This window comes from Chiloscyllium plagiosum, unplaced genomic scaffold (assembly GCF_037043375.1).
Source record: "Chiloscyllium plagiosum isolate Xiang-an unplaced genomic scaffold, Cpla_swu_hap1 HiC_scaffold_15, whole genome shotgun sequence".
Classification (NCBI taxonomy): domain Eukaryota; kingdom Metazoa; phylum Chordata; class Chondrichthyes; order Orectolobiformes; family Hemiscylliidae; genus Chiloscyllium; species Chiloscyllium plagiosum.
Window position 1 is genome coordinate 20290373 of NW_028270153.1, and position 16054 is coordinate 20306426.

Here is a 16054-nt window from a genome sequence, read left to right on the forward strand (position 1 = left end):
TTCAGAGGGGTCATAAAACAGTCCAGGCTCCAAATCAGTTGGGTTGGTACAGAGATGAAAAGTGTATATGCAAATAGATGAGACTTAGGCCAAAGCTTTTATGTTTTAGAAGTGACCTGTATAATGAAAGAGGAGTGGTCAATCCTAAAAACTGGAGTCTTGTTTGAGTCAGTTCAGCAGGAGCTGTGTGAAAACAGGCTGCTAAACTCTCTCACCTTATGCCCTTCTAACTTTGACCTATAAGCCTCTGTTTTAGTTTTACTCTACGTTTAAAGGATTTGTTTATTGGGACTGTTGTGTATTTTCGGAACAGCATAATGAAGTTTAGTTTGGATAGACTGAGTTCTGTGGGTATTCAGTATTCTGCCTTTTGTGTTTCATTCCGAAATTTTGTGAATAAATTTTTGACTGTTTTAAAACCTGGTAGTCAACCTAGCTTACTTACTCCAGGAATTTTTCACTGTACACACACTGAAACAAATAGCAAAGTTATGGTCTGGGCTGCCTGCTTAAGAATGTTTTGAGTGGTCTGGCCTAGTCCATAACAGATTGGGGGATCATTGCAGGATTTAAACAGCAAGTGGTAGGTGCTCGTATTTTCATTTGGGGTGTAAATTTGGTTGGGTGGACAAAGCTTGTGATACCAATAGCTCTTTCAGTCGCCAAGAGTTTTCTGGAGGTGGACAAGTTGACTTTGGAAGTTTTAAAAAAGGTGGTTATGGCCAAGCTGCTGGAATTAGCAGACAAGCTGGGGTTGGAGCTTTCTTCTTCTGTGAGGAAAGGAGAGATAATTACAACAGTAGCTCAGCATTCAAACTTGCTGGGAACACCATTAGGATTTATAGAGATGGCAAGAATTCAATTGCAAATGAAGCAGCTTGAGTTTGAGGTGAGAGAGAAGGAAAGGGCAGCAGAAATGAAACAGTTTGAGTTATGGTTAGAAGAGAAAGAAAAAGAACGAAGGGCTTTAGCAGAAGAGAAAGGAAAAGAGAGTTTGAACTTCAAAAATTGATACTTAGAAAGGGATGCAGCTCAAAAGGCTGAAGGTAAGCTTAGTGAGAAAGAACAGAGAGTTAAAACGACAAGGTTAGCAACTGAAGTGGCTAATGATTATGAGCTGGTCCATAAAACCTGGTTTGGTTTCCAGAATCAATTTCAGTCCATGAGGGATAGAGATAGAGGCAAAGAGAAATCCTCACGTGGAAAGGGAGAGGTAGATCTCAGTGAAAATCATAAGGAGAACTTACCCCAGGGTAAAAACAAAACCCTTGAAGGGGACAAAGAAGGTAAAAAGTTCAGGTGTTTTCATTGTAATAGAATGGGCCACATGAAATCAGTGTTGGTGGGCGAGGAGAAAGCCAGATGTAGGAAAACAGGACAAGCCTGGAAGTTTTATTGCCGGGATAACAGAAAGCCCAATGGAAGCTAGAAAACTGCATCAGAAGTTGTTTAAGGAGGAAGTGCCAGATCTGCTTAAAAATATACCTGCAAGGGTAAAGTTTATTCACATAGGCCAGGAGTAGCAGATAAAGAGGTTACAATCTTAGAATCCCTACAGTGTAGAAACAGGCCCTTTGGCTCAACAAGTCCACACTGACACTCCGAAGATTATCCCACCCAAATCCATTCCCGAATATCCTACATTTACTTCTGACTAATGCACCTAATCTGCATATCCCTGAATGCTATAGGCAATTGAGCATGGCCAATTCACCTAACCTGTTCATCTTTTGAATTGTGTGAGGAATCTGGAGCACCTGGAGGAAACCCACTCAGAACGGGAAAAATGTGCAAACTCCACACAGACAGTCACCCAAGGCTGGAATTAAACCTAGGTCCCTGGCTCTGTGAGGCAGCAGTGCTAACCACTTAGCCACCACACTGTCCACCCGCAATATTAAGGGACACAGGATCCTCTCATCTGTGATGCTGAAGGATGAAGAGATATGTACTCCCAAAGGACTATTGCCAGAGGAGATACTGGTAACAGGAATTCATGGTGAGACAAAAAGTGATCAGTTATGTAAAGTGAGGCTATCGAGTCCAGAGAAGAGTGGAGAATTTGTGGTAGGAGTACTGAAAAAACTCTTAGCTCCAGGAATACAGTTTGTCCTTGCAAATGATATAGCTGATTCACTGGTAGACGTGCTGCCTACTCTAGTTGAAAAGCCAGTGGAGACTCAAGCAACTGGAGCACTGCAGGAATTTTGGGAATCTTCCCTGATTGTATTTTCACAAGAGTCACAAGCTGAAGCAGGAGAGATCAAAAGGCACAGGTAAGGAAGCTGAGGTCGTATTATCAGAGACTTTTTTTGATCAGATAAGTGGGACAGAACAGGAGCAAATAGGTAAACATGCAAATATCTTTAGCTCTGCTAAGCTGATTGAGTCACGGCAGAAAGATGAGAACTTCAAGCAGTTGTATGAAAAGGTATACATAGAAAAAGAGACCAAATGCATCCTGTGTGTCATTATTAACAAATGGTGTCTTAATGAGGAAATGGAGACCATCACACATTCAAGCAGATGAGAAATGGGCAGAAGTTCATCAAATTGTTTTGCCAGTAGGGTATAGAAGGGAGGTACTGTGAGTGGCGCAAGAGCTACCACTTGGAGGTCATTTAGGAGTGAGGAAAACACAGGCTAAAATACAAAGACATCTTTACTGGCCTGGACTACACAAGGATATAATTGAATTTTGTCAGATGTGTCATTTATGTCAGCTAATTGGAAAACCACAGGCAGTAATAAAACTAATAGCTATTCCAGCATTTGTGGAACCTTTCACAAGAGTCTTGATTGGTTGCATAGGCCCCCTACCTCAAACAAAAAGTGGGAATAAGTATTTATTAACAATAATGAATATTTCGACTAGATTTCTCAAGGCAGTCCCATTATGCAATATCACAATTAAAAGGGTTGTAGAAGAATTACTCAAAGTCTTTACTAGATACGAACTATCAATAGAGGTACAGTCAGATCTATTTGAGGTGGTTATGGATAGCTTGGGAATAAAATAAATCTACTGCGTACCATCCATCATTGCAGGGAGCACTAGAAAGGTGGCATCAGACATTAAAGACCATGTTAAGGGCTTATAGTCAGGATTATCCAGATGATTGGGATAAGGGAGTTCCATTTGTGCTTTTTTGAGATCAGAGATGCACCAAATAAATCAACCAAATTCAGTCGATTTGAACTAATTTTTGGGCATGCAGTAAGAGGACCGTTAAAATTGATTAAGGAGAAATTAATAAATCAGATTTCAGAGACCACCCATTTGGGCTAGGTGTCAAATTTTAGAGAATGATTAAATCGAGCTGGAGAGTTGGCTAGGCAGCATTTAAAAATATCGCAGCATACAATGGAACAAAAAGTGGATAAGAAATCACAAATTCACAATTATGCCATTGGGGATAAGGTATTGCTGTTACTTCAGGTAACAGGTGAACCTTTTAAAACAAGGTTTAGTGGACCTTATCAAATCAAGAGGAAATTGAGTGAGGTGAACTACTTGACAGGGACTCCAGGCAGGAAGAAATCTCACAGAGAGTGTCATGTGAATATGCTCAAAAGGTATTTTGATCGGGAAGGAAAGCAAGAGGGGAAGGTGTTAATGATTACAGCAAAGAAAAAAGAACCAAGTTCAGAGGATTCTGAATTTGATATTCCTCAAATCAAATTGGACAATGAGGAAGTTGTCAAAATTGGGATAAATTATTGAGTTACCTTCCACAAGAAAATCAAAATGACCTGGGAGAGTTATTACTATCACATGGGGAGATATGCAGAAATAAACTGGGAAGTACTAACCTAATTGTGCATAATGTAGATATAGGAAATGCTGTTCACATTAAGCAACATCTTTATAGGCATAACCTCCTAAAGTTGGCACAGGTTCAGAAGGAGATAGGACGCATGCTCCAAGATGGCATAATCGAAGTGAGTTACAATGACTGGAGCTCACCCATAGTCATGGTGCCAAAGCCAGATGGTACCCAATGGTTAGGTGTGGACTATTGCAAATTCAATCCCATTACAAAGACTGATGCATATACAGTTTCGTAGTTGGAGGACTGTGTTGAAAAGGTGGGACAAGCAACTTACATTTCTAAGTTGGACTTGCTCAGAGGCTAATGGCAGGTACCTTTGTCAGAAAGAGCAAAGGCAATTTCGGCTTCTGTAACACCAATGGACTATATCAGTTCAAAGTCATGCCATTTGGTATGAAAAACGCTCCAGCCACATTTTAGAGACTGACTAATAAGGTCATTGCCAGATTACCCAACTGTATGGTGTATATTGATGACGTGGTGATTTTTAGTCACTCGTGGAAGGGACATTTACAGCACTTTTTGGACTTGTTCAATCAACTTTGGAAGGCAGGCTTGGTGGTAAACGTGGCTAAAACTGAATTTGCCAAAGCCCTGAGCCATATTATTGGACATGGACTAATGGCCCCATGGGATGTGAAAACCAAAGTTATTGGGGAATTTTTCACACTGTCAATGAAAAGGGCAGTACTACGGTTCCTGGGATTGAGTGGATTTTACTGAAACTTTGTGCCAAACTTCAGCAGTGTGGCTGGTCCACTCACCAATTTGTTAAAAAAGGGCAAGAAGTTTCAGTGGACAGCGGACTGTCAGAAGGCATTTGACAGCCTAAAGACTGTGTTAACCACTGTCCCACTATTAGTCACACCTGATTATGCAAAGCCTTTCAAGGTGGCTATCGATGCCAGTGACGTGAGTGTCGCTGCGGTACTCCTGCAGGAGGATGACAAGGGAATAGAAAGACCTATCGGGAAATCTTTTCAGGACATTGAACAATCATCAACATAAATATTCAATGGTGGAGAAACAGACTCTGAGCTTGGTGTTGGCATTACAACATTTCAGTGTTTGTATTATCAGCAACGCAACTGAGACAATCACATACACTGATCATAACTCATTGACACTTGTGGACAAATTTAAGGACAAAAATGCCAGACTGTTTAGATGGAGTTTGTTGTTGCAGCCATTCAATTTGACCATTGTGCATGTGGCAGGTCGCAAAAGCATGACTGCCAATGCGTTGTCGAGACTCGAATGAAATACGGAGGTGCTTGGTGGCAGGCGGGCCAAGGCCTGAATTCGAATGTGGTTGCGCATGTTTGCATGTGCATAGTCAGAGTAATGTATATGCCTGTTTTAGAGTACTAACCAATTTTTTTTTTAAATGAAGCCATTTTTGGATATCGATGATTCATTTTTTTAAGGGGGAGGTGTTACAAAGCTGGTCCTTTTTCTAAAAGCTGTTCCTTTTCTCAAGGATACTGTGTCCTTGATCTTTTTCAGAGGGGTCATAAAACAGTCTGGGCTGGAAATCGGCTGCGTTGGTACAGAGATGAAAAGGGTATTGGGAGGCCTTTTTGTTTATATGTAAACAGATGAGACTTTAAGCCAAAGTTATTATGTTTTAGAAGTGACCTGTACAATGGAAGGGGAGTCGTCAGTCGCAAAAACTTAAGTCCTGTTTGAGTCAGTTCAACAGGAGCAGTGTGGAAACAAGCTGCTAAACTCTCTCTCCTTCTGCCCTTTTAACTTTGACCTGTAAGCCTCTGTTTTAGTTTTACTCTATGTTTAAGGGGTTTGTTTATTGGGACTGTTGTGTATTTTCAGAACAGCATAATGAAGTCTAGTTTGGATAGACTGAGCTCTGTGGATAATCTATATTATGTTCTTTGTGTTTCATTCCGTAATTTTGTGAATAAATTTTTTTCTGTTTCAAAACCTGATAGTCAACTTAGGTAACCTACTCCGGGTAATTTTCATTGTACACTTATTGAAACTAATAGCATAGTTGCAGTCTGGGCTGCCTGCTTAAGAATGCTTTGAGTGGTCTGGGCTAGTCCGTAGCATTGACTTTGAAATTTTGCCTCAGAGGGCAATAGAGATGGGGGTCATTGAGTGTTTTAATGCAGAGGTAGACAGATTCTTGTTAAACAAGCGAAACAAAGGTTATTAGTGGGCAGATGGGGAGGACAAACAGATCAGTCATAACCTTGTTGAACGGCAGGGGAGATTCCATGGGCTAAGTGGCTGACTTCTGCTCCTAATTTGTAATAAATGGTAAGAGATTGAGAAGTATGGAGAAACAGAGAGATCTTGGAGTACAAGTTTACCCATTCCTAAAAATAGCTGGGCAGTTAAGTAAGATGTACAATAAGGCACATGGGGATTTTCTTTTATTAGCTAAGGCATTGAATATAAGTGCAGAGTCGTTATGCTGGAACTGCATAAAAACTAGTGATGTCATTGCTAGACTGCCACATGTCATTCTGGTCACTCCATTATGATAAAGATGTTACTGCATTAGATAGGACATAGACGAGATTTGGACTAGAGAATCTTAGTTATGTGGAGGTGGGAGACTAGGGATTTTTCCTTTGTAACAGAGGATGCTGAGACAGGTGCTTATTGAGACGTATAAAATGCTGAGGGATCTAAGTAGAGCAGATAGATATGTCCTTACTCCTTTTGGAAAAGTTGCCCACAAACAGGAAATGTAGAGGTAAGACATTCAGAGTGGATTTTTATCCCCAGATCATAGTGGGATTTTAAACTCACTGTTTGAAAGGGTGACAGAGGTCAAAACCCTGTTAATATTTAAAAAGTACTTGATATGTACTCAAATTATCTGTACTCATACAGATCAAGAGCTTAGGCTTCAGGATATAGTTGGATGGTTATTTTTGGCCTGTGTGGACACAATGGGCCAAATTGCCTCCTTCCAACCTTTACATTTCCAGGTTCCTATGATTCATTCACTGGAGAAGCAGGAGATGGTGCTTTTACATATAAAAACTGAGAGCCCAATTCTCAATATTTATTAAAGGGAGCTGACATTAAGAGCAATAGCATTTCAAACCGCAATTCTATTTTAAAAATCAGAAAACCAAACACAAAGGTTTTACTTGTAAGTATATAATATTATGAGTTGCGAGTTGAAATCTTTGAGAATGGCCTTCTCTGGATCTCTCGTTCTGTTGGGTGAGTGCTTTCCCTCTCCTCACTTTACTTATTTAAAAAAAAATCCATGAAATGTGAACATTGCTGCCATTAACAGCAAAAGTTGCTGATCTCTAATTATCCTGCAGAAGGTGATGGTGAATCATTTAAAGATTTTTTCTTGCTGACAGCAAATGCATTCCCAGCATTAATATGTAACTGTGACTGAGAGACCTTTTGGACAAATCTGATGGCTTCTTTGCATTTTGAATTCTTGATGTTTGTTTTTCTCTTCATCCGCAACTAATAGCATTTGTTGCAGGGCTGATGTACTGAAGTGATTTCACCCAAAACTACGTACTCAAACTAAAGGAATAAGTAAGAGACAGTTGAAGATTTATGTTCTTCCCTTACCCGACATTGACTCTGCACTCGTTTGATTAGTTATAGCAATTGGTGGCTCCGGGATCTGATAAGTCATTCCAGAAATGGCTGAAGGGCTAATGTTATTTGCGGTTACATACGGAGAGCTGTATGCAGAGCTGTAATACTGTGGATACTGTCCCTGTGGGAAGCCTGGATATGCAGTATATTCCTTAAGAAAATAGAAACCAGCATGACATTAGTATGACATTCGAAAGAACAATCACTTCAGTACAATCAATGCCAGCGATTTTCTGCCGGAACTAAATTGCCAACGTCTAGGTTGTAGGCACCATGCTGTAGGATGTTCTGAGGTAATTTAAGGGTGGTAAGGAATGGGAGTGGGGTCTTGCAATTCTGCCTGGCCAGCAGACAGCATGTGAGACTGGGGTTAAAATACAGGACCTCAAAACTAGTTCATTGGCTGGAAGAGAACATCCACTACAGAAGATTTTGCTGTGTAGGCTTGAAGGCCAACCCTCCAGGGTACCCCTGCACCTTTGATAATTGAAAATAACCTCCAGGGCACTGGAAGCAACTCAGAATGTTTCCACCATTTTTGCTCATTGATTATAAGAATATTGTAATTAGAAGCAAAACAGTTGCTTGAATGAATCAGGAAGCATCTAAGCAGATGTGAAAAGTAATGATTATGTCAGATATGTGCCAGGCAATGGTCAACTCCAAAAAGAAAGAATCTAATCAACCATCTACTGATGTTCAATTGCATTAGTATTGCTGAATCCCCTGCAATCAACATCATGGGGAAACCAATCTGAAGCCCATTTAACTTACACTATTCCATTATCATCCATATGTTTATCCAGTGACCTTTTAAATGCCCCTAAAGTTGGCGAGTCTACTACTGTTGCAGGCAGGGCATTCCACGCCCCTACTATTCTCTGAGGAAAGAACCTACCTCTGACATCTGTCCTTAAATTTAAAGCTATGTCCCCTCATGCTAGCCATCACATTCTAAGGAAAAATATCTCTCACTGTCCACCCTATCTAATCCTCTGATCATCTTATATGTCGCCATTAAGTTACCTCTCAACCTTCTTCTCTCTAATAAAAACAGCCTCAGTCCCTCAGCCTTTCCTCATAAGACCTTCCCTCCATATCAGGGTTTGAAAGTCTGTTTCTATTTTGTTTCTTGAATTGGATCCTATTGAGCTACATCCAAAGATAGACTAAGCAGTGATGGAAATATACAACTGTCTATTGAGGAACACTCATTTTGCCCCAACCTCAACAATGATAAATTCTTGTATTGACCTTTAGGGTCATTCCAGTCCATTCTGTCTCCAGCTTTAGTAAAATTGCCAACTCTGATTGGATATAAATTTGGAGATTATATCATGTGACTTTCTGTCATAAATTGCCCTGTTCCCTGGTAAATCTCCTCTGCACCATTTCCAATGCTTCCACATCCTTCCTATAATGCGGCGACTGGAACGGTACACAATACTCCAAGTGTGGCTGTACCAGAGTATTTTACAGCTGCAACATGACCTTATGGCTCCAGAAGTCAATCCTTCGACCAATAAAAGCTAACACACCGTACGTCACAAGTCAGAACTGTGATGGAGAATCTCCACTTGCCTGGTTAGGTCAGCTCCAATAAAGGACAAATGAGCCTGTTTGACTTACACCTCATTTGCCACTTTTCAACATTCATTAGTTTCATTAAAGCCCAATGTGTACCATCTACAGGATGCAATGCAGTAACTTACCACACTTTCTTCAAAAGCATCTTCCAAACCTGCAACATCTACTATTTCAAAGGACAAAGTTAACAAATGAATTGAACACCAACACCTCCATGCCACACATCATCTTGAATTAGAATTATACTGTCATTCCCTTACTGTTGCTGGGTCAAAATCCTGAAACTCCCTTCCTAACACCACTGTTAATAGTCTTACACCTTAAGGACTGGAGAGGGTAAAGAAGGCTTCTCCATGACAATTACAAAATTCTGGCTTTGTCAGTGATGTCCACATCACATGAATGCATAAAAGTGATAATCGAGTGAGTGTTTACGTTCAAGTTGGCAAGGGAAGATGTTGTACTGTGGCAATGGTCATGATACCCAACAGGAATGAGCATGGAGAGCAGGGCAATTTATGACAGGAAGTCACATGATATAATCTCCAAATTTATATCCAATCAGAGTTGGCAATTTTACCAAAGCTGGAGACAGAATGGATTGGAATATCCCTAAAGGTTAATACAAGAATTTATCATTGTTGAGGTTGGGGCAAAATGAGTGCTTTAGACTAGATTTCCGAAAGTGTGGAAAAAGGCCATTTAGCCCAACAAGTCCACACCAACCCTCTAAAGAGTAATCTATCCAGACCCATTTCCCTCTGACTAATACACCTGACACTATAGGCAATTTAGCCTGGCCAATTCACCTGACCTGCATATCTTTAGACTATGGGAGAAACCTGCACACCTGGAGGAAACCCACAGAGACAGTCACCCAAGACTGAAATTGAACCTGGGTCCTTAGCGCTGTGAGGCAGCAGTGCTGACCACTGAGTCACCTCAGTAGACAACTGCATATTTCTATCACTGCTTAGTCTACTTTTGGATGCAGCTCAATAAGATCCAGTTCAAGAAACAAAGTGGAAACAAATTTTCAAACCCTGATACATAGCTATGAAACTATTATAACAATAATGTCAACAATTGATTGAGGGCGGATAGTGAAGATGGAGCCTTCTCCCATTCATTATCATAGTCATTCCTTTACCTGGTTGGGAAATCTTATCCACACAAACAGTTCCAATAATGATGAGGCAGCTGAAGGAAGTAGATTTGTTCAACAGAATTGGCTATGATTATTATTGATATCTCTCTGTGATTTGACAAAATGAAGCCTGGATCCAACAAAGAAGGGATTCCTCTAAGTTTAACATATAAGAATCATTACTTTGAAGTTCACTGTTTAGGTGATATGAACTTTGATTTACATATCATCCATTTTTCACAAACAAAATAAAATCACTGTAGAGTTTCTTGTGAGATGCTGTGCTAATCTTGGCAAGTTTCTCCAAATGTAGGTAACATTTTTAAAAATTAATTCACGGTATATAGGAATTCTTGACCATGCCAGCATTAATTTGCCCAAATTAATCGGCCTTGAGGAAGTGGTGATGAGTGACCTTCTTGAACCATTGTAATCTGTGTGATGTAGCCACTCTCAAAGTATTAGAAAGTTGGAAGTGCTAGTATTTTGATACAGTGATGCTGAAGAGATGGGAGTGATATATTTCCTAATCAGGATGATGTGTCATTTGGAGGGGAACTCGTGGCAGTTGGTGTTCCCGTCTGCAGCATGAGTCTCACCAGATGATTGAGATTCATAGTTGGGATGATTTTGGAAACAGTTGCTGCAGTGAATCTTGTAGATACAACATTCTGCATATACAGTGTTGGTGATGTAAGGAGTGGGTGTTCAAACTGATGGATGATGTGACAATCTAGTGAGCTGCTTTATTCTGAATGGCATCCAACTCCTTGAGTACTTTTGGAGTGGAAGGTATTCCATCACACTCCTGACATGTGGCCTGTTCTTGGTGAAAAGGCTTTCAAGAAATCAGGAGGTGTGTTACTTTCCAAGGAATGCTCAGTCTCTGATCTGCACAATATTGAAACGGTCATTTCTGGTTAAGGTTCTCATCAATGTTGACCACGCCCACAACCATCCATCATGCCCCCAACCACCCATCGCTAATCCCCCTATTCCCACCCCTCCTCTGCCCCAAAGGATGTTAATGCAGGGGATTCAACGATGGTAATGCCATGGAAGTCCAAAGGGAGGAAGAGAAGACTTTCTCTCTTTGAACGAGTACACAGCAATGATGTGACATGAATGTTGCATATCACATATCAACCTAAACCTGAAAACCGTCCAAGTCTTTCAGTGTGAATCTTTATTTTATGAGTTCTAATTTTTTCAAACAGTAGCTCAGATGGTGGAAACAAAATCATGTCAGTCTCTGAGGAGATATGCAATGCCTACAAGTATCAAACAATCTGTCGATAAAGAATAGAATGATTTGAATCTGACCTGCTGTGCACTGCTAAAACCTGTAGAGCTGGTGATTGCATTGTTTCCCTGATAAATCCCTGATGTTGCTGTCAGGCTACTACCTGTGAAAGGAGAACAAATCCAGTTATAATCAATATACACAGACAAAGAACAAGCATATATTGGCAAACATACCGTGACTGCAAGTCCACCCTACTTTCAGTATGCTCACACATTTTGTATACATATCATAATGACCTTATTCTTAACCCCTCTGTAAACCATCTGCTCTCATTGACTGAAACAACTGCTGGTTTAAACAATCCAGTTTTCATGAAGGTATATGTAATAAATGCTATGAGATACAGAGAAACATTTACAGATGGGTACAACATAAGGTAAGACAGATTTATGAATGGAGTTAGTTACAGATGGATAGGTTTGCACATTGATAGATTTACAAATGGACATACTTGTAAATGAACAGGTGGAATGGTTTATAAATTGGCAGAAGACAGATTTATTTAATGAGAAGTGACATATCCCAGGCAGACAAATAGACCAATTTACAGATGGATACCTTTTGATATGTGGAGGGAAAATGAGCTACGGTGTAAATGAAAGATGGATAGATTCACAGCTAGACAAACATTCAGGGTGATAAAACTACATGATAACTTTATTAATTGCTTGGATTATAAATTGATGGATTAGCATTTCAGTACTGTATATTGATTATCTTAAAGTTGAATAGGTGAAGAGCATAATGATGCATATTTCAGAAAATCCCTTTATTTTAGTTCTTCTTTAAAATAGTAGACAAATAACCTTCGTCCAAATACTTCATTTGTTAATAGTTATATTGTTATCTCATTATTTATAGATTGGAAGGGTAGTTTTATTGATTGACAGATAATTTATTTATCTCTAAATTTGAACGAGTAGATATGTAGAACATAACGTTGACAGGACAGCTGACAAACAAGTTGGTAGATTTACAGTCAATCTTGGAGGAAAGGCAGTTATTTGATGATATTCTGAGAACTCCTGATGGTAATGCATGAATGTTAATGATGGTCAATGATAGAATTAGTTTGGATAGAGCACTGGTGGACCTATAGTTCAATACTCTGCCATTGTACAGGATTACTTGTGTGATTTCAATTGAGTTAGAATACACAACATTTTAGAACTGAGTGCTTTACTTCATTGCTTTGAGCGAAAAAGTGCTTTGTGACCCCACTTCTAAACAAACAGAATTAATTTTAAGATTACTCTATCTTGTTCTGGATTTCCCAAGCAGGTGAAATGTTTTCTTTACTGACCTTATTGAATGTCTTTGTCACTTAAAATATCTCAATTAGATCACCTCAAAGCCTTCTGAACTCAAAGACTTACATGGTAACTTTATAAAACTGTTTTCTTGAAAATAAGCTGTTAAGATTCTTTCTGGTGAATCTGCAATATAAGCCTTCCAAGACCAGTATAACTTTCCTGTGATTCAATGCCCAAACATATTGATTTGAACAGACTCAGTACAACTGAAACATTACTTCCTTGCTTTTGAATTTGAGTAGTCTTGAAAGAAACTGCCAATATTTCATTAACTTTGATTCATCTTTGTGCCTGTGCAGATTGACTAACAAGTTAGTTCATGCAAAAATATTCATAGACTGACAAACTTAGAAACAGTAGGGTAAATCAGATAGATCAGACATTCTTGTCAATGCATTTACATGTGGGCAGATATAGTTAGAGAAGATAGACAGAAATATTATAAGGTATCTATAAGCTGAAAGCTTGACATGTTTAAAGATAAAAGGGCATGTAGAAAAGTCATGATTTGGAGACGCCGGTGTTGGACTGGGGTGTAGAAAGATAAAAACCACACAACGCCAGGTTATAGTCCAACAGGTTTATTTGGAAGCACTAGCTTTCAAAGCACTGCTCCTTCATCAATCAACTGATGAAGAAGCAGTGCTCCAAAAGCTAGTACTTCCAAAAAAACCTGTTGGACTAAAATCTGGTGTTGTGTGATTTTTAACTATGTAGAAAAGTGATCTGACAAATGAACCATCTTACAATATGATAAATATGCTCAGTTTATTTGATGAAGAATAATTTACATAAAAGCAAGATTACACAAGGGGAGATGGGCAAATGCCTCAATTGGCAGATTATAATTGGCAAATTTATAAATTGTTGGGTTTGCAAATGGACAGATGGTAAACATATCAATTATATATTAGTAGCTGAATGGATTTACTAATCCAGAAATTCGTAGTCTGACAGGTGGTGGGATTATTGATTAATGAATGCAGATTGACAGATGGGGAGATTTACTGATTAACAGATGGTTACATTTAAAAGACAGACCGATTTCCAGATGAATATATTTGTATATTGACAGAATGATGAACAGATGAAACATTTGAATAGTTTTCAGATTGATAGATTACAGTGAAATGCAGAACTAATATGAAGATTTGTAATTTGAAATGCCTATAGATGCTTAAGTAAACAGAGGCATCTATGGAACAGCAGCTGAGAAGACTTTACAGGTATTTGACTTTGTTTAAAAGTGGCAAAGTTGAAAAACACATGAAATGAATGAGTCATTTATGAATTTAAATTTTTGGAAGAATATGAGTTATTGCAAGGATTAATTTTTCTGTTCGTTGCTAGTAGGGTACTGAAGGTTAGTCCAGAATTGATCCGTGACCCTGTTTAACCTCTTTTTGAGTGAACTACTGGTGCTTGTCACATTTTTACGAAAAGGAATACTGAGCTGTCTGGCCTGCAAAAAAAAATGCACATTGTAATTGAAAGAAATGACCAGGAATGGGGTCAGTCAAGAGGCTGGTTGCTTGATTGAATGATACTGAAGTATTCCATTTGGAGTAGCCTTGGCTTTAACTTTACTCAAATAGGCAGTTCAGAAGTTACTAACGGCAGTGTTTCAATAAAAAGTTCTCAAACATAAGAATATATGTGTATGTACATTATACTGGTTTTAGGCAAATGGCAAAGATGCCTGTAAAATAGCTATGCCATATCTAGTAGTGGCCTGACTGCACACGCAGATTGGGCACAGGCCAGCTCCCTGCTCAAATCATCATGGTTCTGCCCAAAAATGGACATAATGCTGATGCATAATGAACATTATGCTCTGTGTTTCTACTGCCTGTTGTTTTAGATTGATAAACAGACAACCTTATTTTTAAGAGTAATGATGGAAGGACAGAAAAAAGACATACAGAATGCATGTTTACAGATTGATAGAAATGATGATTATGTTTACTATTGGACAGAATATAGTTTAAATAGGTGGAAAGGTTGGTCATCTAGCCTTAAATTGACATTTGGAGAGATTAACTGATATATCTTTGCAAAGGGTAGACTGACAACATTATAGATAGAAAACAGATTCTATACATTTATTTGTGTTTGTGTATATGAATATATACATTCATATATCTATGCATAAAAATCAGAACAATCTGTTTTTAAATGTAGACCCTAAGGACATAAGAACATCAGAACTGGAGCAGAAGTAGGTAATTCAGGCCCTTGGGCCTGCTCCGCCATTTGATACGTCATGCCTGGTCACATCTCAGTCTCAACTCAACTCTCCTGTCTGCTGTCCATAAACCTACACTTCACTGCTAATGTCCCAACACCCACCACATTCTGGGGTAGTGAATTCCACTGAGTCACAACTCTTTGAAAGAAATATTTTCTCCTCAAAACTATTTTAAACCTATTATCCCTTATCCTAAAACTATGTGATCGCTCATTATAGATTGCCTCACAAGAGGAAACATCCTTTCTTTTTTGTCAAACCCCTTTGGCATTTTATAGTCTCAATTAGATCTCCTCTCATTCATAGATTCAGACAGTGCTGAAAAGGCCCTTTGGCCCATCCAGTCTACACCAACATGACTATCACTAAAGATGTGCTAATCCCATTTTCCTGCACGTATCCCACATCCTTGAATGTTTAGATATCTGAAGTGTTCATCCAAGTATTTTTTGAAGGTTGTAAAGTTTCCGATCTCCACTATCTTCCTAGGCAGTGCATTCCAGGTTCCCAGAAGCCACTGAGTGAAAAAGCTTTTTCCCAAATCTCCTCCGAATCTCCTGCCCCTTACCCTAAAACTATACCATCTTGTGATTTATCACTCAACGAAGGGGAATGATGCTCTCTATTCTCCCTGTCCATACCCCTCATAATCTTATACAGCTCAATCATGTCCCCCCTCAGTCTTCTCTGCTCTAAAGAAAACAATCCAAGCCTATCTAGTCTTTCCTTGTAGTTCAATTTCTCCATCCCAGCAATATCCTGGTAAACCTCCTCTTTTCCCCTCTCTAATGCGATCACATCCTTCCTGTTGTGAGGTGACCAGAGCTCCACACAGAACTTCAGCTGTGGTCTAATCAACATTCTGTACATTCCCAACAACATGACCTCCTTGTTCTTATGCTCTATGCTACAACTGATGAAAGCAAGTGTCCCATATGCCTTCTTAACTATCCTATTCATGTGCTCTGCTGACTTCAGGGATCTGTGAAGAATTACCCATAATCCCTCTGTTCCTCT

The 16054-nt window shown here is 39.2% G+C and overlaps 1 protein-coding gene across 8 annotated transcripts in view; it reads right to left on the reverse strand.

The window, feature by feature from the left end:
- Positions 1-16054, reverse strand: part of LOC122560227 (protein phosphatase EYA1-like) — a 270247-nt gene that overhangs the window by 109704 nt on the left and 144489 nt on the right. For all 8 annotated transcript variants that reach the window (XM_087994796.1, XM_043710684.2, XM_043710690.2 and 5 more), the window contains 2 exons: positions 11494-11576; positions 7407-7587 (listed from right to left, as the gene is read on the reverse strand). In XM_087994796.1, the coding sequence (XP_087850922.1) occupies positions 7407-7587; positions 11494-11576 (264 nt within the window). The remainder of the gene's footprint in view (positions 1-7406; positions 7588-11493; positions 11577-16054) is intronic.